Source organism: Schistocerca serialis, chromosome 4 (genome assembly GCF_023864345.2).
Source record: "Schistocerca serialis cubense isolate TAMUIC-IGC-003099 chromosome 4, iqSchSeri2.2, whole genome shotgun sequence".
NCBI classification, from domain to species: Eukaryota; Metazoa; Arthropoda; class Insecta; order Orthoptera; family Acrididae; genus Schistocerca; species Schistocerca serialis.
Window position 1 is genome coordinate 346744184 of NC_064641.1, and position 26996 is coordinate 346771179.

At 45.0% G+C, this 26996-nt stretch overlaps 1 protein-coding gene across 1 annotated transcript in view; it reads left to right on the forward strand.

Moving 5' to 3' along the window:
- Positions 1 to 5629: 5629 nt before the first annotated feature.
- Positions 5630 to 26996, forward strand: part of LOC126474155 (juvenile hormone esterase-like) — a 174524-nt gene continuing 153157 nt past the window's right edge. Inside the window, exons 1-2 of the mRNA XM_050101611.1 lie at positions 5630 to 6018; positions 15461 to 15604. Coding sequence (XP_049957568.1) covers positions 5794 to 6018; positions 15461 to 15604 — 369 coding nt within the window. The 5' untranslated portion in view covers positions 5630 to 5793. The remainder of the gene's footprint in view (positions 6019 to 15460; positions 15605 to 26996) is intronic.

A 26996-nucleotide genomic window follows, 5' to 3' on the forward strand; every position in this document is an offset into this window, starting at 1 on the left:
GTAATAAATTTTTTTATTTTTATTTCAAATGTCTTAAACAATAATGCCTCTTGGTCACAGGTTCAGTCAACAAAGCATCTGGCTTGTGTTCATGTATTAGAGTGTAATTCTGGTTTCTATGTGCAAGTATAGTATTTCAGTTTTACTTAATTAATTCAGTGTAAATGGTATTTAAAATACCTTGTCTTATTGAGGAAGAACCATGCCAGATGTGTACGTTTAATCACACTTCCACACACAGAACAGTTACGTTTGTATTTTGTTGTTTCGTAGGTTTTATAGTTGCTGGGGACTTAACTAATTAATTGTGTTAACGGAAGTTTTGTTTCATTCTTTGTTGTTATTCTATGCAGGCAGATTGCGTACTATACCAGTCAGGGCCGACCGGTTACGAGACTGCGTAACCGGACACACAGCGACTAAAAATTGAAATTAATTGCATATTATTTAATTAAGCCCCCATGCATATTACGCTAATGCTTCAGGAACTCAAATGGAAATCTCTGGAGGGAGGGTGACGTTCGTTTCAAGGAGCACTGTTGAGAAAATTTAGAGAACTAGCATTTGAAGCTGACTATTGAATGATTATACTGCCGCCAACATACACATATCAGAAAACGTTTAGCATCACTCCCGTTCCAGAACTCGTGAAGATAGACCTTGACAGTGGATATTGTATCACAGACACAGTTCCTTTGCCGCTCTGGATTAGCCGAGCGGTCAGAGGCGCTGCAGTCATGCACTGCCTCCCTCGGGCATGCGTGTGTGTGTTTCTCCTTAGGATAATTTAGGTTAAGTAGTGTGTAAGCTTAGGGACTGATGACCTTAGCAGTTAAGTCCCATAAGATTTCACACACATTTGAATTTTTTTGAACACAGTTCCTTTGACTGTCCAGAGATGTCACTCAAACCGCCCAAAGATGCAAACAACCACGCATGAGCAGCGCCTATTAGGCGGAAGGGGTCCGACGGCCGATCAGTTCCAGTCATTCCACCAGGAAGGAGGTACACGGCTCGTGCTGTCTGCAGTTCAGCCATGTCCAGACGGTCAATGCCGCGGTTCGATCGCGTCCGCATTGTTACCGTGTGCCAGGAAGCGATCTCAACAAGGGAAGTATCCAGCCGTCTCGGAGTGAACCAAAGCGATGTTGTTCGGGCATGGAGGAGATACAGAGAGACAGGACTGTCGATGACAGCCTCGCTCAGGCCAACCAAGGGCTACTGTTCAAATGTGTGTGAATTCCTATGGTACCAAACTTCTTAGGTCATCGGTCCCTAGTCTTACACACTACTTAAACTAACTTATACTAAGAACAACACACACACCCATGCCTGAGGGAGGACTCGAACCTCCGGCGGGAGGGGCCGCGCAGTCCGTGACATGACGTCAAGGGCTACTACTGCAATGGATGAGCCGGCCGGAGTGGCCGAGCGGTTCTAGGCGCTACAGTCTAGAACCGCGCGGCAGTTACGGTCGCAGGTTCGAATCCTGCCTCGGGCATGGATGTGTGTGATGTCCTTAGGTTAGTTAGGTTTAAGTAGTTCTAAGTTCTATGGGACTGATGACCTCAGAAGTTAAGTCCCATAGTGCTCAGAGCCATTTGAACCATTTTGCAGTGGATGACCGCTACGGAGCCCTGACTGCAACGCGACCATGTTGAATAATGCTTTTCGTGCAGCCACAGGACGTCGTGTTACGTCTCAAACTGTGCGCAATAGGCTGAATGATGCGCAACTTCACTCCCGGCGTCCATGGTGAGGACCGTCTTTGCAACTATGACACATGCAGTGCGGTACAGTAGGTCCAAACAATGTGCCGAACGGACCGCTCAGGATAGGCATCACGTTCTCATCACTGATGAGTGTCGCATATACCTTTAACCAGACAACCCAGTTAGGCTGAACGTCTTAGACACACTCTCCAGCGATTGCAGCAAGGTGGGGGTTCCCTCCTGTTTTGGGATGGCATTGTGTGGGGCCGACGTACGCCGCTGGTGGTCATAAAAGGCACCATAACGGCTGTACAATACGTGAATGACATCCTCCGACCGATAGTGCAACAATATCGGCAGCATATTGGCGAGGCATTCGTCTTCATGGACAATTCGCGCCACCATCGTGCACATCTTGTGAATGCCTTCAGGATAACGATATCGCTCGACTAGAGCGGCCAGTAAATGCTCCAGACATGAACAGCATCGAACATGCCTGGGATAGATTGAAAATGGCTGTTTCTGGACGACGTGACCCACCAACCACTCAGAGAGATCTAGGCCGAATCGCCGTTGAGGAGTGGGACAATCTGGACCAACAGTGTCTTGATGAACTTGTGGATAGTATGCCACGACGACTACAGGCATTCATCAATGCAAGAGGACGTGCTTCTGGGTATTAGAGGTATCGGTGTGTACAGCAATCTGGACCACCACCTCTGAAGCTCTCGCTGTATGGTGGTACAACGTGCAGTGTGTGGTTTTCATGAGCAATAAAAAGGGCGGAAATGATGTTTATGTTGATCTCTATTCCACTCTTCTGTACAGGTTCCGTTGGCTACATAACACCCTCAGATATTTGTTGGCGACCTTATTCGTGTCCTGAAAACTACAGACTTCAATCTTAGATGGATTCAGTCACGAAAGCCATATTTCTAATACTTGGAAAGTGGCTCAAGATGATCAGTCAGAGTCATTGCACATCCCTCAAGAGACTTTCTTTGCAGCACTGTGGCCAGATTATCAGCATATTCGAATTTTTTATTCACTGTGCAAACCTTGTCGGTAGTCAAATGGTACAAATGGCTCTAAGCACTATGGGACTTAACAGCTGAGGTCATCAGTCCCCTACACTTAGATCTACTTAAACTTAACTAAACTAAGAACATCACACACATCCATGCCCGAGTCAGGATTCGAAGCTGCGACCGTAGCAGCCGCATGGTTCCGGAGTTAAGCGCCTAGCGCCGCTCGGCCACTGCGGCCGGCCGGTAGCCAAAATGTTGGATAATAATAGCGATAGAACCGAATCTTGGGGCGATCCATTTGATATCTTAAATGACTTACTAGTGGCAATTCCATTAGTCGCTTTAAAATTGCGGTTACTGAACATGTCTTTAGGAGTGATGTATGTTGAAGGCATGGAATCACTGTCTTCAGTTTCAGGTAAGTCCATATCATCAGACACTATCGTAGGCAGTTGTTAAGTCTAGGAATGCCATTGATGTTTTCAGTCCTGTTTTAAAACTAGCGTCTATCTATTACGGGATTGCCAACATGTGCGCCCAGCAGGTACGTTTTCTGCAGAAGACTGTGTGGAACGGTAATGTGACATTATCTATAGCAGGGCTTCACAACATACGTGCTCGCGGAGCAAGCTGTGAACAGCAAGGCGCGAGCACGGAGCAGCGCGAGCACGCTACCCCCACTACCGGACCAGAGCGGAGAGTGGGGAGAGTCACGTGGGGCACACAACAGCTGCCGCCAGTCAAGGTAAATCCGCTCCCACCTGCAGGGATATCACTCACGAATTATTACTGCGACAAATGAAACAAATAAAGGAGAATGTATACGTGCCACATAATTTTATTAGCTTAGTGTATGCCTCTACATTCGTATTAATTTGTGAACTGTTACACAATAAAAGGTATCATGAAGTGTGTGATTCTCGGTTATCTTGTACATTTTGCCCTTTACAATTGCATCTATGTTCGGAGTAATTGTTCTTGTGCATTGTAGGCGCATCGTGCAGTATAAATTTCGATCAGACAATGCGTTTCTCAGGCGCGTCTTGTTACATTTCATTGCAGACAACAGTTGTTCACAAACATACGTGTAAACGAACATTGATATTATTGTAGCCGCCTGTTTGTGCAAACGAGGAAATCTATCCTGAGGGAAGTGTCTGTAGAATTCCAAAATGTTTTTCTTGTTCTGAAATTTGTCTCTGTATTCTCTGTCACACTGCAGATCAATAGCTTCTAGTTGCAGCTCAGGACGAATCTCTTCAATATTCGCTGAATATGGAGAGGAGAACAGATCAAAATCACTGTCTAGTGCTGTCATATCTTGAAAGCGTTGATCAAATTCTTCCTTAAGGGAAACTAAACTATGTGAATAACGTTTACAGTCTTTGGGAACATCTTGCATGGATGATAATTTAGGAAAATGAGCTAGATTTCCTGTTTACAGCTGACTCACCCAAAGTGTCAATTTCATTTTAAAAGCTCGTATTCGATCTATGAAATGAGTAATTAGCAGATCTTTACCTTGTGGTGAAATGTTCAAAGCATTCAGATGGCTAGTTAAATCTGCTAAGAATGCGAGATCACATTTCCATGAAGGCTCTTTCAATTCAGGAACACACATGTTATTTATTTCCATGAACGTTTTTATCTCATGTAGTAGGCAAAAAAATCGATTTAATAATTCGCCACGACTAAGCCAGCGGACATCGCTGTAATAAGGCAGGCTACCATACTGGCTTTCTACATACTGAAGAAAGCTTTTAAATTGCCTGTTGTAGCCCATGCTTCTTTATATAATTGGTTGTACGAACAACAACACACATCACATTTTTTAGAGTGATACTCTTTGCACATAAGTTTTCCTGGTGGAGCACACAGTGAACGCCCCTTATTTCATTCGGCACGGTCAGTTTTTGCATTTTCTCCTTCAACAGCGCAACGAAACCTGATTTTTTCCCTGTCATCGCTGGTGCACCGTCTGTAGACATTGAAACTAAGGAATTTCACGACAATCCTATATTTTCAACACTTTCTTCAACACTAATTAAAATATCACCTCCGGTTGTAGTGTTCTTCATGGCTACAACATCGAGGAGCTCCTCCCTCACCTGAAGATCTCTATTAACACCTCTAATAAATATGGCAAGCTGCACTGTTCCAGTGATATCAACACCTTCGTCCAGAGCTAGAGAATACGCCATAAAATCTTTACAGATATTTCCAAGTTGGCTCTGGACGTCATCTGCCATGACCTGAATGCGATGCATAATGGCCATGTTAGATAATGTCACAATCTGAAACTGTTCAACTTGAAATGGACACAAATGTTCCGCTGCAACTACCAAACATTCTTTTATTAAATCGCCATCAGTGAAGGGGCGCAGGGATTTTGCTAAAAGCAAAGCAGTTTTGTAACTGAGAGCTGCCTCAGCTGATTTTTCTTCGTCGTCCAGATCTTCTTCGGATAGCTTCCATTTAAGTTTAATAACTTCTTGTGCACGATCTGATCCATCACATTTTCCACTTCCGTAGTCTTTCGCGTGGTACGACATATAATGTGGCTGCAAATTAAATTTCCTAAAAGAATTCAGCGTTTTGTGACATACTAAACATTTTGCAACATCATCTTTTTCTGTACACGGATACAGTTCCTCCCAATGGGGGTTGAGCTGCGAAAGCATGGTTGGGGTTACACAACGGCGACTTGACATGATTCTTAACCAGCGTAGTGACTGTTACAGCTGATCGTAGTACTTTAAACGTTACACAGTTGGCGCGAATTCAATAGGCACGCTGCGGCCCTATTCAAACGTGCGCGCGCATTTCCGCTCCCTCCCCTCCTTCCCTACTCCGCGACCTTGCACCTGCTCGCGAATCACGTGCCTGAGCAGACGCGAGTACTCGCGCTCCAAACCGGCCAGTTGTTAAGCCCTGATCTATAGCCTTGTAGATACGGTTGCACGTGAGTCGTCGAGCACCTCGCGAGGCTTTTAATCAGCGAAACAGCACAGCCGTAAAAGCAACTGCGCCGCTATCTACGAGTCACAACAGCCATGATTCGACTGCAGTCGCCATCGTCGGCTGCGGCTGTAGCCGCTGCGCTGCTGCTGCTGGTGGCGGCTGCGACCGGCGCCGACGCGGAAGCCGCCAAGCGAGTGGTGCGGACTCGCCACGGAGCCGTGCGTGGCACCACCAAGCAGTCCTACCAGGGTCGCCACTTCCTGGCCTTCTACAACATACCCTTTGCCAAGCCGCCGGTTGGACCGCTTCGGTTCAGGGTAAGTGTACTGTATAATTAGTTGATCCGTTCACATCCCGAACTACGTCCCATTATGAGGCACTACATTCCACGTAACACCGTCTTGTAGGTGTAGGGATACTCAAAGGTTATTTGCTCTCTATTCTTGAGATTATATTTTAGGGTCTAAGGAAACAGAAACCTGTAGTTGTTATAGTTTGAACTTAACTCCAACAACTGCTTTGATGCAACTGTCTGTGCTATGCTACCCTGAGCAAGAATGTTAATCTCTGAACAGCTACTCGACACTACATCACTTTAACCTTTCTACTGTATTCATGCGTAGGTCTCTCTCTAGAATTTTTCTCACCAAAACTTCTCTCTACTGCCAAATCGATAATTTGTCGACGCCTCAGGATGTGCCTGACTATACTACCCTTTCCTTTTGTTAAGATGTGCCACAAAAATTTCTCTTCTGTGGAACTCAGCACTTACACATTAATTATCATCGGAATTCTTCTGTAGCGTCACGTTTCAAAAGCCTCTGTTTCCTTTTGGTCTGAACTGTTTAACACATGTTAATCTGTAAACAATTTGTTCTTGGGATGAAGTTCGTCTAATACAACTAAATGAAGGGTTTGTGCTTTTGTACCATACGCGTTTTGCTTCCTTTTGTCTGTGGAGCATCTTCAGTTGCCTTGAAACATCCCCTTAGAAAAATTAAGAATGACAGTGCTCGTAAACCTATTACGTTATTTGATTTTCAAACAGCTGAGCAAAACTGAACGTACTCAGACATTTCTCTCTTTACTTATTCTGATCAACAGTAAACTGACACACAACAATTTTTTTAGCGCAACGCCATCTGAGTTTCAATAGTACCTACAAAAGAATGACCCTAACTAACTATAACCTATACGTTTCATGAATCACTTACCTCACAAAAATCTTCGTTACTCGAACTACTGCAATACAGCGCGTGCCAATACTGGCAGCTAAATAAAAGATTCTAACTACTGAAGGCACTAACTACTGATAGGCATAGTTAGCAAATGAAAGATTTTGATGGAGAACAAACAATGTATTTACCGTAATAGTGTGTTGTGGAAAATCTTATGGGAATTAACTGCTAAGGTCACCAGTCCCCAAGCTTATACACTACTTATCCTAAGTTATCCTAAGGACAAACACAAACAACCATGCCTGAGGGAGGGCTCGAACCTCCGCCGGGACAGGCCGCACAGTCCATGACTGTAGCGCCCTAGGCCGCTCGGCTAATCCCACTCGGCCTTTTATAGTGTTCAAAAGTCATTATATATATATATATATATATATATATATATATATATATATATATTCAAATTCAAAATAATATATATATATATATTATTTTGAATTTTATAGCCCCACGAAAAGAATTCTCTGAATCTAAACTTTCTATTCAAAACAGCCGCGCGGGGTAGCCGCGCGTTCTCAGGCGCCTTGTCACGGTCCGTGTGGCTCTCCTCCTCGGAAGTTCGAGTCCACCCCATGGGTGTGAGTGTTGTCCATAGCGTAAGTTAGTTTAAGTTAGCTGAAGTAGTGTGCAGGCTTAGGAACCGCTGACCTCAGCAGTTTGGTCCCATAAGACCTTACCACAAATTTCCAAGTATTCAAAACATCTCCGCACTCAATGAAATCGAAGCACAGATCACGACTATAGCATGTCATACATCTGTCTGTTTCAAAGTTCGTATCGGGGAGGATGTTGAACACACGTGCACCCCCTCCTCTACTCACTACATGATGCAAGAACCACGCCTGGCCCGCTCTAACCTACCCACCACGGAGTAATCTAACAGGGGCACCCAAGGCAGGCACACGGGGGGAGGGGTTTATTAGTTATTGGGAGCTCCAACGTTAGGCGGCTGATGGAGCCCCTTAGGGAAATAGCGGGAAGGTCGGGGAAGAAGGCCAGTGTTCACTCTGTCTGCTTGCCAGGGGGTCTCATCCGAGATGTGGAGGAGGCTCCTCCGGCGGCGATAGAGAGCACTGGGTTCAGAGGTCATCCTCAGTTCGTACAGGCGATTGGCGGAATTGGTGAAGGCGGAAAGCCTCTCTCGCGGGGTGAAATCAGAGATAACTATTTGTAGTATCGTTCCCAGAACCGATCGCGGTCCTCTGGTTTGGAGCCGAGTGGAAGGCTTAAACCAGAGGCTCAGACGATTCTGCGGAGATCTGGGGTGCAAATTTCTCGACCTCCGCTATCGGGTGGAGAAATGTAGGGTCCCCCTGAATAGGTCAGGCGTGCACTACACGCCGGAAGCGGCTACAAGGGTAGCGGAGTACGTGTGGAGTGCACATGGGGGTTTTTTAAGTTAGAGAATCCCCTCCCTAGGCCCGACAAGACGCCTCCTGAGACGCAGCAAGGTAGGAGTAGGCAAAATGCAACAGGAAATAACAATATTAATGTGCTAATAGTAAACTGCAGGAGCGTCTACAGAAAGGTCCCAGAACTGCTCTCATTAATAAACGGTCACAACGCCCATATAGTACTAGGGACAGAAAGTTGGCTGAAACCAGATGTAAATAGTAATGAAATCCTAAACTCAGATTGGAATGTATACCGCAGAGACAGGCTGGACAGTGAAGAGGGAGGCGTGTTTATAGCGATAAGAAGTGCAATAGTATCGAAGGAAATTGACGGAGATCCGAAATGTGAAATGATTTGGGTGAAGGTCACGGTTAAAGCAGGCTCATACATGGTAATTGGATGCCTCTATAGGCCCCCTGGCTCAGCAGCTGTCGTGGCTGAGCACCTGAAGGATAATTTGGAAAATATTTCGAGTAGATTTCCCCACCATGTTATAGTTCTGGGTGGAGATTTAATTTGCCGGATATAGACTGGGAGACTCAGACGTTCATAACGGGTGGCAGGGACAAAGAATCCAGTGAAATTTTTTAAAGTGCTTTATCTGAAAACTACCTTGAACAGTTAAACAGAGAACCGACTCGTGGCGATAACATATTAGACCTTCTGGTGACAAACAGACCCGAACTATTTGAAAAAGTTAACGCAGAACAGGGAATCAGCGATCATAAAGCGGTTACGGCATCGATGATTTCAGCCGTAAATAGGAATATTAAAAAGGGTAGGAAGATTTTTCTGTTTAGAAAAAGTGACAAAAAGCAGATTTCAGAGTACCTGTTGGCTCAACACAAAAGTTTTGTCTCAAGTACAGATAGTGTTGAGGATCAGTGGACAAAGTTCAAAACCGTCGTACATAATGCGTTAGATGAGTATGTGCCAAGCAAGATCGTAAGAGATGGAAAAGAGCCACCGTGGTACAACAACCGAGTTAGAAAACTGCTGCGGAAGCAAAGGGAACTTCACAACAAACATAAACATAGCCAAAGCCTTGCAGACAAACAAAAATTACGCGAAGCGAAATGTAGTGTGAGGAGGGCTATGCGAGAGGCGTTTAATGAATTCGAAAGTAAAGTTCTATGTACTGACTTGGCAGAAAATCCTAAGAAATTTTGATCTTATGTCAAAGCGGTAGGTGGATCAAAACAAAATGTCCAGACACTCTGTGACCAAAATGGTACTGAAACAGAGGATGACAGACTAAAGGCCGAAATACTAAATGTATTTTTCCAAAGTTGTTTCACAGAGAAAGATTGCACTGTAGTTCCTTCTCTAGATTGTCGCACAGATGACAAAATGGTAGATATCGAAATAGACGACAGAGGGATAGAGAAACAATTAAAATCGCTCGAAAGAGGAAAGGCCTCTGTACCTGATGGGATACCAGTTCAATTTTACACAGAGTACGCGAAGGAACTTGCCCCCCTTCTTGCAGCGGTGTACCGTAGGTCTCTAGAAGAGCATAGCGTTCCAAAGGATTGGAAAAGGGCACAGGTCATCCCCGTTTTCAAGAAGGGACGTCGAGCAGATGTGCAGAACTATAGACCTATATCTCTAACGTCGATCAGTTGTAGAATTTTGGAACACGTATTGTGTTCGAGTATAATGACTTTTCTGGAGACTAGAAATCTACTCTGTAGGAATCAGCATGGGTTTCGAAAAAGATGGTCATGTGAAACCCAGCTCGCGCTATTCGTCCACGAGACTCAGAGGGCCATAGATACGGGTTCACAGGTAGATGCCGTGTTTCTTGACTTCCGCAAGGCGTTCGATACAGTTCCCCACAGTCGTTTAATGAACAAAGTAAGAGCATATGGACTATCAGACCAATTATGTGATTGGATTGAGGAGTTCCTAGATAACAGGACGCAGCATGTCATTCTCAATGGAGAGAAGCCTTCTGAAGTAAGAGTGATTTCAGGTGTGCCGCAGGGGAGTGTCACAGGACCGTTGCCATTCACAATATACATAAATGACCTTGTGGATGACATCGGAAGTTCACTGAGGCTTTTTGCGGATGATGCTGTGGTGTATCGAGAGGTTGTAACAATGGAAAATTGTACTGAAATGCAGGAGGATCTGCAGCGAATTGACGCATGGTGCAGGGAATGGCAATTGAATCTCAATGTACACAAGTGTAATGTGCTGCGAATACACAGAAAGATATATCCTTTATCATTTAGCTACAAAATAGCAGGTCAGCAACTGGAAGCAGTTAATACCATAAATTATCTGCGAGTACGCATTAGGAGCAATTTAAAATGGAATGATCATATAATGTTGATCGTCGGTAAAGCAGATGCCAGACTGAGATTCATTGGAAGAATCCTAAGGAAATGCAATCCGAAAACAAAGGAAGTAGGTTACAGTACGCTTGTTCGCCCACTGCTTGAATACTGCTCAGCAGTGTGGGATCCGTACCAGATAGGGTTGAAACAAGAGATAGAGAAGATCCAACGGAGAGCAGCGCGCTTCGTTACAGGATCATTTAGTAAATGCGAAAGCGTTACGGAGATGATAGATAAACTCCAGTGGAAGACTCTGCAGGAGAGACGCTCAGTAGCTCGGTACGGGCTTTTGTCAAAGTTTCGAGAACATACCTTCACCGAAGAGTCAAGCAGTATATTGCTCCCTCCTACGTATATCTCGCGAAGAGACCATGAGGATAAAATCAGAGAGATTAGAGCCCACACAGAGGCATACCGACAATCCTTCTTTCCACGAACAATACGAGAATGGAATAGAAGGGAGAACCGATAGAGGTACTCAAGGTACCCTCCGCCACACACCGTCAGGTGGCTTGCGGAGTATGGATGTAGATGTAGATGTAGAAGGCGCCTTTTACCGTGTGTCCTCGAACTGTACCGACACTACGCCACTGAGGGTCAATCAATGATGAACATTGTAGCCCATTATAGGGACCTAATGTATATGACCTGGCACACGTCAACCGCCATCGTAAGAGCCTCGACACAGGAATAGAGAGAGACGTGCCGACAGTGATTCGGTCAACAGCAGCAGTGCACTCACGAGTGGCGCCTCCTCGTCTTCTCAGTCGATGTGCGTATCTGTGACTGGAGGCGCCAAGGAGAAAGGACTTTGCCTCTTATTGTGATGAGGTGTCGAGAAAATGCCACGTCCCACTCACCTGCCATTAGGATTGTAAAACTCTGGCATAAATGTGAAGCAGCGTGGAATGGCCCACCCATTTCTGTTGTTGAAATTCTGTTTGAGTTGATGCCTAGTTTGGTTAAACCCGTTGCTGCTGCGAGGGAGGTGGCAGCAGAATGTATAGCCACAAAACGCTCATAAATATAGCCTTATATCCCTCCTGCTATACTGTACACTAGGGCTGTAGATATTTTTAGCAGTATCGGGTGTCCGATTTGTCAACCGAGCGAGGTGGCGCAGTGGTTAGCACACTGGGCTCGCATTCGGGAGGACGACGGTTCAAACTAGCATCCGGTCATCCTGATTTAGGTTTCCCATGATTTCCCTCAAGCGCTTCAGAAAAATGTCGGTATGGTCTATTTGAAAGGGCATGGTCGATTTCCTTCCCCGTCCTTCCCTACTCCGAAGTTTAGCTCCGTCTCTGATGACCTCAATATCGACGGCTCATCCTCCTCCTCTTCCTGTATATCGATACTTCAAAAGTGTTATCGGTTCTCGGCATATCGAAAAAGTATCTCCATATATCGACCGAAAAATTTTCCACGTATCTGCCCACAAAAATATCGGCTGCACATTGTAAATACACTCCTGGAAATTGAAATAAGAACACCGTGAATTCATTGCCCCAGGAAGGGGAAACTTTATTGACACATTCCTGGGGTCAGATACATCACATGATCACACTGACAGAACCACAGGCACATAGACACAGGCAACAGAGCATGCACAATGTCGGCACTAGTACAGTGCATATCCACCTTTCGCAGCAATGCAGACTGCAATTCTCCCATGGAGACGATCGTAGAGATGCTGGATGTAGTCCTGTGGAACGGCTTGCCATGCCATTTCCACCTGGCGCCTCAGTTGGACCAGCGTTCGTGCTGGACGTGCAGACCGCGTGAGACGACGCTTCATCCAGTCCCAAACATGCTCAATGGGGGACAGATCCGGAGATCTTGCTGGCCAGGGTAGTTGACTTACACCTTCTAGAGCACGTTGGGTGGCACGGGATACATGCGGACGTGCATTGTCCTGTTGGAACAGCAAGTTCCCTTGCCGGTCTAGGAATGGTAGAACGATGGGTTCGATGACGGTTTGGATGTACCGTGCACTATTCAGTGTCCCCTCGACGATCACCAGTGGTGTACGGCCAGTGTAGGAGATCGCTCCACACACCATGATGCCGGGTGTTGGCCCTGTGTGCCTCGGTCGTATGCAGTCCTGATTGTGGCGCTCACCTGCACGGCGCCAAACACGCATACGACCATCATTGGCACCAAGGCAGAAGCGACTCTCATCGCTGAAGACGACACGTCTCCATTCGTCCCTCCATTCACGCCTGTCGCGACACCACTGGAGGCGGGCTGCACGATGTTGGGGCGTGAGCGGAAGACGGCCTAACGGTGTGCGGGACCGTAGCCCAGCTTCATGGAGACGGTTGCGAATGGTCCTCGCCGATACCCCAGGAGCAACAGTGTCCCTAATTTGCTGGGATGTGGCAGTGCGGTCCCCTACGGCACTGCGTAGGATCCTACGGCCTTGGCGTGCATCCGTGCGTCGCTGCGGTCCGGTCCCAGGTCGACGGGCACGTGCACCTTCCGCCGACCACTGGCGACAACATCGATGTACTGTGGAGACCTCACGCCCCACGTGTTGAGCAATTCGGCGGTACGTCCACCCGGCCTCCCGCATGCCCACCATACGCCGTCGCTCTAAGTCCGTCAACTGCACATACGGTTCACGTCCACGCTGTCGCGGCTTGCTACCAGTGTTAAAGACTGCGATGGAGCTCCGTATGCCACGGCAAACTGGCTGACACTGACGGCGGCGGTGCACAAATGCTGCGCAGCTAGCGCCATTCGACGGCCAACACCGCGGTTCCTGGTGTGTCCGCTGTGCCGTGCGTGTGATCATTGCTTGTACAGCCCTCTCGCAGTGTCCGGGGCAAGTATGGTGGGTCTGACACACCGGTGTCAATGTGTTCTTTTTTCCATTTCCAGGAGTGTATATTGCCGGTTTTAGAGCTGTATATTAAGTATTGATTTATTATTAGGCATTCTGCACATCAACAAGCCAGCAGCCTGTCTATCCCTCTTAGAGTAAGAATTGAAAGGAAAACGATTCATTCTCACGCTTGGCGATAACTACTTTGGTAACAATGTTATCTGTATGTAAGTGGTACAATAAAAGGTGTCCGATGGAACCGTCGTACAGTTTCGATACATATAGGATTTGTTCGGATACTGAATGTCGACTTTCCGATTTTTTCATTTCTGCCAATGCCAGCTGCAGTGTAAAATTGCGTGGTGGAGCTGTACATTGCAGTTTCTGTTGGTAGCGCCGATTCACCGATTACGTCAGCAATTCCCCTCACATGTCTCCACGCACCGCAAAGACCTGTATCGACATTTAAATTTTTATTCATCATTTTCAGGAACGGTATTTGAAGAATGCCAATGTGAAGAAATAGCCACAGTAGTTGTGTTAAAAATTGTTTTTAACGTAAATGGTGTGCTATTTCTTCACACTGGCAAATGCCGCAGAAATTTTTTCGCTTATCGTGAGCACTCGCCTTAATCGCCTCGTCTATCTGAGCAAGCTTCCCGGCCAACTGATTCCCAACTTGTTGCACACTGCATAAACAGTATCCTCTCATAGTACGCAGCGTCATGCCGAATTGCGCGAGGTATTGGACAAAGAGTGCATCTGCAATGAATGATCAGTAATTGCCCTCAAGGAGCGTACATTATATATGTGATGTCTGTTCTTTCGGACATGTCAGTCCAGATGCAATCTTCGTCCAACCTCTCGTGGGAAACAGTGTGTGCCTGGCTGTGAGCTGTGAGGGTAGTGGACAGGGAAAGCTAAGTACGTAATATGCGATGAGTCGGGAATTTGGTATCGACAGGAAACGAGCTCAGATAGGATAAGTTTTTAAGGCAATGCATGCATATAGCGAAAAATCCGGTTTCGAGTTCCAGACCGACAAATATTTTCCCTTATCGTTAGTGAAATTATTTCAATGCCCATTTGTGGCTGTCGAAATTTCAATCTCGTCAGGTACAAGGCCTACAAGATCAAAAAGAAACGGTTATTTTCGACGATAATTAATGATCATTCATTACAGATTCACTCACTATCCATCCTTTGTGGAATTCAGCGTGAGGCTTCGACCAATGAGGATAATGGACAGGGGGCGCTATGCATGTAGTGTGCAACAAATTGGGAATTTCGGTTCGAGTAGAAGTGTGCTCGGATAGGTGAAGCAGTTAAGGGGACAGCTCGAGTAAAGCGGGGTATTCGGATTCTAGTTCCAGTCCGGTACAAATTTTGACTTGTCGCTACTGAATTTATTCCCATGTCTGATCGTGGCTAATGTTGGAATTTAAATTTTGTCGTGTAAATCAGAACAGTTCACAGACACATGGTTCTGGCATGTTTGCGGTAGCTTTCTCGCTTCCCACCCCTGGGTTCCTGGGTTCGATTCCCGGCGGGGTCAGGGATTTTCTCTGCCTCGTGATGACTGGGTGTTGTGTGATGTCCTTAGGTTAGTTAGGTTTAAGTAGTTCTAAGTTCTAGGGGACTGGTGACCATAGATGTCAAGTCCCATAGTGCTCAGAGCCATTTTTTTTCTGGCATGTTGATGTCACAATGGAGATTCATTGGTAGCTAATGAAGCCTTGTAGATGAAGATGTACTTATAATATCGCTGACCAAGAAAATACACATTTCAATAGGCAGCAGACGAGCTCTATTAACAAGTTTTCATTTCAGTTCACTGTGTCAGATTTGCCAAAATTTTCCACTGTCACCACCATGACCTTAGAAGTATTTTTCTGTCGTTTATAGATATTTCAAATTTCATGCTGATACCAAAGGTCTCACACGAAGAAGTATGTTGCAGAGTCCTCAACCTCCAGTTCCATGGGAGCACGTCCGCGATGCCACGGTACCTGGACCAGCTTGCACACAGAACTCTATCTTCGAGAAATCTCAGCCTCCGATTGGAACTGAGGACTGCCTGTACTTGAACGTCTTTACACCAGAGGTAACTGGCACTTTGCACGTTACTCTTTGTAATGAACAGAGTTTACGTTACGCTGCTATATGAAGGTATGGGCTAGTGCAACGATTTAACACTAACTTTTTTAATAATGATGTTAACATCTGAAATAATTAAACTGTTAATATTTTAAACATAGCTCCACAACAGCAACGGTTTCACGTAGTAAAATTATAAACAGCCGACCAGTTGCAATGGATAAAGAAATTCTTTACCTAGGTTTCGACAAAGGCCAAAGTGTAAAACTATTGCCTGATGTTTCATCTTCGAGTGCGGGAGACATTTTCTGAGGTAAAACGGCAATTGCGACTTGAGAGGCCCCGAACTTATAGAACTGTATACAGTGCACCACCATCCACCACGTGATACCGATTGTATGATCATGTCTGCCTGGCGCCATCGTTCTCTGCTAAAAGTAACTGATCGTTCTGAAGCTAAATTGGCGCCCATATTTTATCTAATTAAAAAGTTATTCTTTTCTGTTAAAATTATTGTGGTATTTGTGAATATCCCTTGGCCTTTCATTATACAGGGTGGTCCACTGATCGTGACCGGGCCAAATATCTCACGAAATAAGCGTCAAACGAAAAAACTACAAAGAACGAAACTTGTCTAGCTAAAGGGGAAAACCAGAAGGCGCTATGGTTGGCCCGCTACATGGAGCTGCCATGGGTCAAACGGATATCAACTGCGTTTTTTAAATAGGAACCCCCATTTTTATTACATATTCATGTAGTACGTAAAGAAATATGAATGTTTTAGTTGGACCACTTTTTTCGGTTTGTGGTAGATGGCGCTGTAATAGTCACAAACATATGGCTCACAATTTTAGACGAACAGTTCGTAACAGGTAGGTTTTTTAAATTAAAATACAGAACGTAGGTACGTTTGAACATTTTATTTCGGTTGTTCCAATGTGATACAAGTACCTTCGTGAACTTATCATTTATGAGAACGCATGCTGTTAGAGCGTGATTACCTGTAAATACCACGTGATGCAATAAATGCTCAAAATGATGTCCGTCAACCTCAATGCATTTGGCAATACGTGTAACGACATTCCTCTCAACAGCGAGTAGTTCGCCTTCCGTAATGTTCGCACATGCATTGACAATGCGCTGACGCATGTCGGTGGATCACGATAGCAAATATCCTTCAACTTTCCCCACAGAAAGAAATCCGGGGACGTCAGGTCCGGTGAACGTGCAATACATGGTATGGTGCTTCGATGACCAATCCATCTATCATGAAATATGCTATTCAATACCGCTTCAACCGCACGCGAGCTATGTCCGGACATCCATCATGTTGGAAGTACATCGCCATTTTGTCATGCAGTGAAACATCTTGTAGTAACATCGGTTTAACATTTCGTAGGAAATCAGCATACATTGCACCATTTAGATTGCCGTCGATAAAATGGGGGCCAATTATCCTTCCTCCCACAACGCCGCACCATACATTAACCCGCCAAGGTCGCTGATGTTCAACTTGTCGCAGCCACCGTGGGTTTTCGGCTGCCCAATAGTGCATATTGTGACGATTTACGTTACCGCTGTTGGTGAATGACGCTTCGTCGCTAAATAGAACGAGTGCAAAAAATCTGTCATCGTCCGGTAATTTCTCTTGTGCCCAGTGGCAGAACTGTACACGACGTTCAAAGTCGTCGCCATGCAATTCCTGGTGCATAGAAATATGGTACGGGTGCAATCGATGTGGATGTAGCATTCTCAACACGGACGTTGTTGAGATTCCCTATTCTCGCGCAATTTGTCTGCTACTGATGTGCGGATTAGCCGCGACAGCAGCTAAAACACCTACTTGGGCATCATCATTTGTTGCAGGTCGTGGTTGGCGTTTCCCATGTGGCTGAACAGTTCCTGTTTCCTTAAATAACGTAACTATCCGGCGAACGGTCCGAACACTTTGATTATGTCGTCCAAGATACCGAGCAGCATACATAGCACACGCCCGTTGGGCATTTTGATCAAAATAGCCATACATCAACACGATATCGAACTTTTCCGCAATTGGTTCAAAAATGTTCAAATGTGTGTGAAATCTTACGGGACTTAAATGCTAAGGTCATCAGTCCCTAAGCTTACATACTACTTAACCTAAATTATCCTAAGGACAAACACCCACACCCATGCCCGAGGGAGGACTCGACCCCCCGCCGGGACCAGCCGCACCGTCCATGACTGCAGCGCCCAAGACCGCTCGGCTAATCCCGCGCGGCCCGCAATCGGTAAACGGTCCATTTTAACACGGGAACGTACCCGTGGTCTAGGGGTAGCGTCTTTGATTCATAATCAAAACGTCTTCGGTCCTGGGTTCGATCCCCACCACTGCCTAAATTTTGATAAATAATCAGCATTGGCGGCCGAAGACTTCCGGCATAAGAAGTCAGCCTCATTCTGCCAACGGCCTTGTCAAAGAGGGCGGAGGAGCGGATAGAGGTTCAGGGCACTCTCTTGTCCTAGGGGTGGGAAATTGCCCCTAAAGGCGGAAGAATCAGCAATGATCAACGACATGGGGATGCAGAAGGCAATGGAAACCACTGCATTAAAGACACGTAACGTGTATCCACAGGACATGTGGCCTGTAATTGAAGAAGTGTCATGATGATCTTTCCATTGGCAAAAGATTCCGGAATAGTCCCCCATTCGGATCTCCGGGAGGGGACTGCCAAGGGGGAAGTTAACATGAGAAAAAGATCGAATAATCAACGAAAGGATAACGTTCTACGAGTCGGGGCGTGGAATGTCAGAAGCTTGAACGTGGTAGGGAAACTAGAAAATCTGAAAAGGGAAATGCAAAGGCTCAATCTAGATATAGTAGGGGTCAGTGAAGTGAAGTGGAAGGAAGACAAGGATTTCTGGTCAGATGAGTATCGGGTAATATCAACAGCAGCAGAAAATGGTATAACAGGTGTAGGATTCGTTATGAATAGGAAGGTAGGGCAGAGGGTGTCTTACTGTGAGCAGTTCAGTGACCGGGTTGTTCTAATCAGAATCGACAGCAGACCAACACCGACAACGATAGTTCAGGTATACATGCCGACGTCGCAAGCTGAAGATGAACAGATAGAGAAAGTGTATGAGGATATTGAAAGGGTAATGCAGTATGTAAAGGGGACGAAAATCTAATAGTCATGGGCGACTGGAATGCAGTTGTAGGGCAAGGAGTAGAAGAAAAGGTTACAGGAGAATATGGGCTTGGGACAAGGAATGAAAGAGGAGAAAGACTAATTGAGTTCTGTGACAAGTTTCAGCTAGTAATAGCGAATACCCTGTTCAAGAATCACAAGAGGAGGAGGTATACTTGGAAAAGGCCGGGAGATACGGGAAGATTTCAATTAGATTACATCATGGTCAGACAGAGATTCCGAAATCAGATACTGGATTGTAAGGCGTACCCAGGAGCAGATATAGACTCAGATCACAATATAGTAGTGATGAAGAGTAGGCTGAGGTTCAAGACATTAGTCAGGAAGAACGAATACGCAAAGAAGTGGGATACGGAAGTACTAAGGAATGACGAAATACGTTTGAAGTTCTCTAACGCTATAGATACAGCAATAAGGAATAGCGCAGTAGGCAGTACAGTTGAAGAGGAATGGACATCTCTAAAAAGGGCCATCACAGAAGTTGGGAAGGAAAACATAGGTACAAAGAAGGTAGCTCCGAAGAAACCATGGGTAAAAGAAGAAATACTTAAGTTGATTGATGAAAGGAGGAAGTACAAACATGTTCCGGGAAAATCAGGAATACAGAAATACAAGTCGCTGAGGAATGAAATAAATAGGAAGTGCAGGGAAGCTAAGACGAAATGGCTGCAGGAAAAATGTGAAGACATCGAAAAAGATATGATTGTCGGAAGGACAGACTCAGCATACAGGAAAGTCAAAACAACCTTTGGTGACATTAAAAGCGACGGTGGTAACATTAAGAGTGCAACGGGAATTCCACTGTTAAATGCAGAGAAGAGAGCAGATAGGTGGAAAGAATACATTGAAAGCCTCTATGAGGGTGAAGATTTGTCTGATGTGACAGAAGAAGAAACAGGAGTCGATTTAGAAGAGATAGGGGATCCAGTATTAGAATCGGAATTTAAAAGAGCTTTGGAGGACTTACGGTCAAATAAGGCAGAAGGGATAGATAACATTCCATCAGAATTTCTAAAATCATTGGGGGAAGTGGCAACAAAACGACTATTCACGTTGGTGTGTAGAATATATGAGTCTGGCGATATACCATCTGACTTTCGGAAAAGCATTATCCACACAATTCCGAAGACGGCAAGAGCTGACAAGTGCGAGAATTATCGCACAATCAGCTTAACAGCTCATGCATCGAAGCTGCTTACAAAAATAATATACAGAAAAGTGGAAAAGAAAATTGAGAATGCGCTAGGTGACGATCAGTTTGGCTTTAGGAAAAGTAAAGGGATGAGAGAGGCAATTCTGACGTTACGGCTAATAATGGAAGCAAGGCTAAAGAAAAATCAAGACACTTTCATAGGATTCGTCGACCTGGAAAAGCGATCGACAATATAAAATGGTGCAAGCTGTTCGAGATTCTGCAAAAAGTAGGTGTAAGCTATAGGGAGAGACGGGTCATATACAATATGTACAACAACCAAGAGGGAATAATAAGAGTGGAAGATCAAGAACGAAGTGCTCGTATAAAGGAGGGTGTAAGACAAGGCTGTAGCCTATCGCCCCTACTCTTGCAATGATGGAAATAAAAGAAAAGTTCAGTAGTGGAATTAAAATACAAGGTGAAAGGATATCAATGATACGATTCGCTGATGACATTGCTATCCTGAGTGAAAGTGAAGAAGAATTAAATGATCTGCTGAACGGAATGAACATTCTAATGAGTACACAGTATGGTTTGAGAGTAAATCGGAGAAAGACGAAAGTAATGAGAAGTAGTAGAAATGAGAACAGCGAGAAACTTAACATCAGGATTGATGGTCACGAAGTCAATGAAGTTAAGGAATTCTGCTACCTAGGCAGTAAAATAACCAATGACGGACGGAGCAAGGAGGACATCAAAAGCAGACTCGCTATGGCAAAAAAGGCATTTCTGGCCAAGAGAAGTCTACTAATATCAAATACCGGCCTTAATTTGAGGAAGAAATTTCTGAGGTGTACGTCTGGAGTACAGCATTGTATGGTAGTGAAACATGGACTGTGGGAAAACCGGAACAGAAGAAAATCGAAGCATTTGAGGTGTGGTGCTGTAGACGAATGTTGAAAATTAGGTGGACTGATAAGGTAAGGAATGAGGAGGTTCTACGCAGAATCGGAGAGGAAAGGAATGTGTGGAAAACACTGACAAGGAGAAGGGACAGGATGATAGGACATCTGCTAAGACATGAGGGAATGACTTCCATGGTACTAGAGGGAGCTGTACAAGGCAAAAACTGTAGAGGAAGACAGAGATTGGAATACGTCAAGCAAATAATTGAGGACGTAAGTTGCAAGTGCTACTCTGAGATGAAGAGGTTAGCACAGGAAAGGAATTCGTGGCGGGCCGCATCAAACCAGTCAGTAGACTGATGGCCAAAAAAAAAAAAAAAAAAAAAGTATCACGAAGGAAATACCTTCCGCACTGGCGGAATGTTACGTGATACCACGTACTCACGTACTTACGCGTTTGTGACTATTACAGCGCCATCTATCACAAAGCGAAAAAAGTGGTCCAACTAAAACATTCATACTTCTTTACGTACAGCACGAGTATGTAATAAAAAAATGGGGGTTCCTATTTAAAAAAACGCAGTTGATATCCGTTTGACCTATGGCAGCACCATTTAGCGGGCCAACCATAGCGCCATCTGGTTTCTCGATTCAAGCTAGACAAGTTTCGTTCATTGTAGTTTTTACGTTTGACGCTTATTTCGTGAGATATTTGGCCCGGTCACTATCCATGGACCACGTATATGCGCATGGTAATGCGTGGTCTTCGCTAAAACGCTTGTCTCACTGAATTTTATTTCCACCTCAGAAGATGGGCGTGTTAATAGGCTGTGTATACTTGCACACAACACCATGGAATTTTGTTTACTCCATATAACGTTAGTGGACGCCATACATCTTTTGCCGTTCATAATTATCCTTTTATTATCTTGGTAGGCTTCAGCCACATACTTTTCTGATCCGGTCCGTAATCTTGTTGCCGGCCGTAGTGGCCGAGCGGTTCTAGGCCCTTCAGTCTGGAACCGCGCGACCGCTACGGTCGCAGGTTCGAATCCTGCCTTGGGCATGGATGTGTGTGATGATGTCCTTAGGTTAATTAGGTTTAAGTAGTTCTAAGTTCTAGGGGACTGATGACCTCAGATGTTAAGTCCCATAGTGCTCAGAGCCATTTGAGCCATCTGAACCGTAATCTTGTCAATAAACAGGAGGAAAACTTTTCCAGTTGGCGGCCTTTGTTCTTCATTAGTCCTTGCTTTCTCCTTTCTTGGACGGTGTACCCGATCCGCCCTCTTACCACAGTAATAAGTTTTCTTGAAAGCCGACCATAGGTGATTCGGTTCATTTTGTAACTAAACCAGATCGGAAATTTTAAACACGCTGTCCACCAGTTTGTTTTACAGCACTGCATATGCCTGTGCCACATAACCACTGTTTCACGAGTCGTCGTTGCTGCAGAATTCTGCCAATTCATCATTAACTAGAATTTATTCCTGAAATTCAACTTCACTGTAATAGGTATAGATGTACTTCCTAAAACGCCATATGAAACTTGTGCCGCACCAGAACTCGAACTCTGATTTCCCGTCAAATTGTAAATTTTCACAATCAACATGTGTGGGCTGATGAGAATCCGCACGCAATTGTGCAATCACGTCATCAACACAGATTTTCTGTGAACGTTTGGGCAGGCATTGCTGGTGATGTCTTGATTGGGCCCCATGTTCTTCCACCTACTCTCAATGGAGCACGTTATCATGATTTCATACGGGATACTCTACCTGTGCTGCTACAACATGTGCCTTTACAAGTACGACACAACATGTGGTTCATGCACGATGGAGCTCCTGCACATTTCAGTCGAAGTGTTCGTACGCTTCTCAACAACAGATTCCGTGACCGATGGATTGGTAGAGGGGGACCAATTCCATGACCTCCACGCTCTTCTGACCTCAACCCTCTTGACTTTCATTTATGGGGGCATTTGAAAGCTCTTGTCTACCCAACCCCGGTACCAAATGTAGAGACTCTTCGTGCTCGTATTGTGGACGGCTGTGATACAATACGCCATTCTCCAGGGCTGCATCAGCGCAACAGGGATTCCATGCGACGGAGGGTGGATGCATGTATCCTCGCTAACGGATGACATTTTGAACATTTCCTGTAACAAAGTGTTTGAAGTCACGCTGGTACGTTCTGTTGCTGTGTGTTTCCATTCCATGATTAATGTGATTTGAAGTGAAGTAATAAAATGAGCTCTAGCATGGAAAGTAAGCGTTTCCGGACACATGTCCACATAACATATTTTCTTTCTTTGTGTGTGAGGAATGTTTCCTGAAAGTTTGGCCATACCTTTTTGTAACACGCTGTATACACACACACACACACACACACTCATATATATATATATATATATATATATATATATATATATATGAGGATGAACTATAGTTTAAAATATTGAAATTTATTCCTGAAATTCATTTTAGCTGTATTATGTTCCGATATACCACCTAAAGTGACATACGAAAATTTGTGCCGGATCAGGGCTCGAACCCGAATTTGCCGCTTATCAGGAGCGATCACCTTACCACTTGGGCTATCAGACCACGATTCCAGGATCGACTCAATCCACATGTCACACATTTATCTGTTTCTCCTGTAGAAAATTGGTAAGGCAACCACTTGTGATAAGCGGAAAATACAGATTCGAGTCCGGGTCCGACACAAATTTTCGTATGTTGCTTTAGATAGTACATTTATACCTGTTACACTTCAGCTGAATTTCAGGAATAAATTTAATATCTGAAACTATAGTTCGTCATCAACTATAATATCATCATGGATTATTGCAGCGTTTGTCCCTTTCGAATACAGAAAACGGATAACCGTATGATAATTCAGTTTATCAAAGGGTTTCGTCATTTCTCTTTGGTTACTCTGCTGACGTGTTACGGTACTGAGGTGTGTGGATTTCAGTGTTTACCATGACTGCAGACATGTACCTGCAAACAAAGCAAAAATAATTACGTGATTTTAGGTTTGCGCGTTGTACATATATGGGAGCACAGCCATCATGTAATGTGACAGTAGATACCGCGCCTGGAAGGGGTTTGGGGAAAGGGATTTGGCCTAGGTCAGCTGGCGACCAGACGAGAAGCGGCTCTTCCTGTGAGGAGGCGGGAAGATTTGGAATGAGTTATCTGGTGAGGTTACGTGACCGTGTGTGTTGCGGTTACGTGACCGTGTGCTTTTAGGAATATTCGACTGATATGATTCTGATAGCTACACTTAATCGAAACGTGCCATTATAAAGTGCTCTCAAACACGAAATCTTTGAAATGTGGTAATTTTTAAATCATAGATTAAGCACGCAGTTGAAGCATTTTATAACAGAAGAACACTGGAAAATTAAGAATTTTTTACTGGATGACAATACGGAGGAGAGTGATGCGCAACAAAACTTACGTAAGTTCTATAGTACAGCAGTATTCAGACAATTAAAATAAATTAAATGTTATCTTAATTAAAGCGAATATAATTACTATAAGTAGGTGAAAGGCACAGTGTGCCCTTCCAACATGTACAAGCTTAATATCGTAGTCACATCGTAGTTCTTATGTTTACTGTAGTTTCTGTGACGAGTTGCTTTCTACATGCTAATAAGTTTAGTATAGCCGTCATTTGAATTCTGTGCAAGTTAAAACTTTTATAACAGCTCCAAGGCAAATTGCAGTAAATATCCTTTGAGGCAGATTTGATGGTTGAATTGAGTTTAAAAAACACGGTCGAGTAACATTAATTTGATTATCGCCGACGTTCCATGTAAACGTGCACTCGGAGGGGGCGGATGGCAGCACTAGCAGTGAAGGGTATATAAAGCGTGTCGATTTGGGAGGGGGGGGGGAGGGAGAGGGGAGGAGAGACGCGGGAAACAGTGCAGTCGTCTTCGTAATGCGGAAATGGAGCGATTTTTCTGACGGCCAGATGGGCGTGATCATTAGATTTTGTGGTGTGCGTACTGTAACACCTTCAGTACACACACCATCAGATTATTTGACTTGTTGCTCTAACGAAGTAGGCGAGTGTCAGCAATATGTCTCGTTGTCTTATTGTGATTTACAATTGACAATCTGAAGTTCCTTTGGTATTGGTACGTTAATCTTATTCTCACATATATCTCTGATACTTGACAAAAGTGTCTATACATATATCTTCATGGCTATGTACAGGAATATGGTAATCTTATTAGGCGCAGACTGAAACTTGACTATAGACTGGTGCAGACAAATGTAGAACTCGTACAGACTAGTACAGTCTAATGCAGACTGGTACAGACTGGTGCAGAGAAATGCACATTGACTAATCGGAGGTCTGTACATTCGTTATAATACCTGACGTGTTCATGTATCACTGCGCGAGTGTGATCTGTGAGGAGAAAAGGTTCTTCATTTAGCAGCAATCTCATTGGCTGCGTTACATATTAATACGCGGATCGGCGGAAGCAGAATTTGGTCTGTCTCTACGGCAGCGCCATCTCATAGTGCGGAGACGGACTAGCGCTGCGCCTGCGCTGTTGTGCTTAGCGGGGCGCGCTCTAGAGGGAAAGTTGTGTGCGCGCTGACTACGCGGAACTACGTACACAATAGATTTCGATTCAATGGAGGAATCATTTCTGAAGCAGCTAAGTTTGTAAACTGTTCATGTGCAACCGTGGTTAAAGTACACCATTCATGCACAATGGCGCCATCCGAAACCGGCGCCGTGGCAACTGTGGTGCAGCGTGGGCCTTAGATGACAGGGGTTAATGTAGGCTGTGGAGATGTACGTTGGCGAATGAAAGTGCAACAGTTGAGCAGCTGACTCACCAGATGAGCCAAGGAGTTACCAACAGTGTCTGCTCAACAAACTTTCAGCGAACGTTGCTGCGAATGGCCTCCACAGCATGCACCTGGTCCATGCACATATTCTGACTGCTGTCCATCGCGAGGGAGGCTGGAGTTTGCACCCCAATTCCGCAACTGGATGTTCAATGGGTGGCGATATATAACCTTTCCAGATGAATCACGTTTTAGGCTTCATTGGACAGATGACCGTTGGGGTGTGCGGCGTGAAACATCTGAAAGTAAACACCCTACAACAGTCGTCGGATGGGCGCAGGCCGGAGGAGGGAAAGTTATGGTCTGGGGATCTCGTCGTTCTGGAAGGCACAATGGATCAACACAAACATGCATTTATCTTTGGCGACCATGCCCACAGCTATATGAAATTTTTTTTTCCTCGGCACAATGACATCTACCAGCAGGAGAATGCAACGTGTCATACCGCTCGCTGTGTACGTTCGTGGTTTGAAGAGCACCAGGTGAGTTTACCGTACCGCACTGGCTGCCAAACTCCCAGGATTTAAACCCAATCGAGAATCTGTTGGACCACCTCGATCGGGGTATAGGCGCCATGGATCGTCGATCGAGAACGCTAGCACAACTGGTCACGGCCCTGGAGTCGGTATGGTTCCTCATCGTATTATTCAGGCCCGACATAGAATTATCTGGGCTCCACATCGGATTATCCAGAACCTCACTGACTTTCTTCCTGCACGACACGCAGCAGTCCGTGCTGCAAAAGTTGGTTATTCAGGCTTTTGACAGGTGATCACATTAATGTGAATGAACACTGTATTTTGAACGTAACCCATAAGATATGTTTCTACCTAATTGTTCAAGTCAGTTTTTCTCTTAGTGTTGGGTCACAGTTGTGGTACACCTACGTTCGACATCTGGTCATAGCTTGTGTTCAAAAAATGAACAGCATAGAGACAGAAGTGATGACGCTTTCTGCATGACCTGACCATCGTTTTGCTGGACAATGCTCAAGCACGTACAGTGCAAGCTGTTACGGATTTGTTTGACTGATGGGGCTGCTAAGTGCCATACCACCTACTGCCCCCCCCCCTGACTTAAGCCCTCGTAAGTTCAACTTCATTTCTAAACTGAAGGAAACACTTCACGGCACTCGCTTCAGAAGTGCTACAAATTCGTCGCATAATAGACCGCGCCGCTCGAACTGTCAACACAACTGGCACTGCTAAGAGTATACTACGACTTCCACATCACTGGCAACGGGTGATACACAATGCTGGTGACTACTTTGAAGGACCGAGCGAGGTGGCGC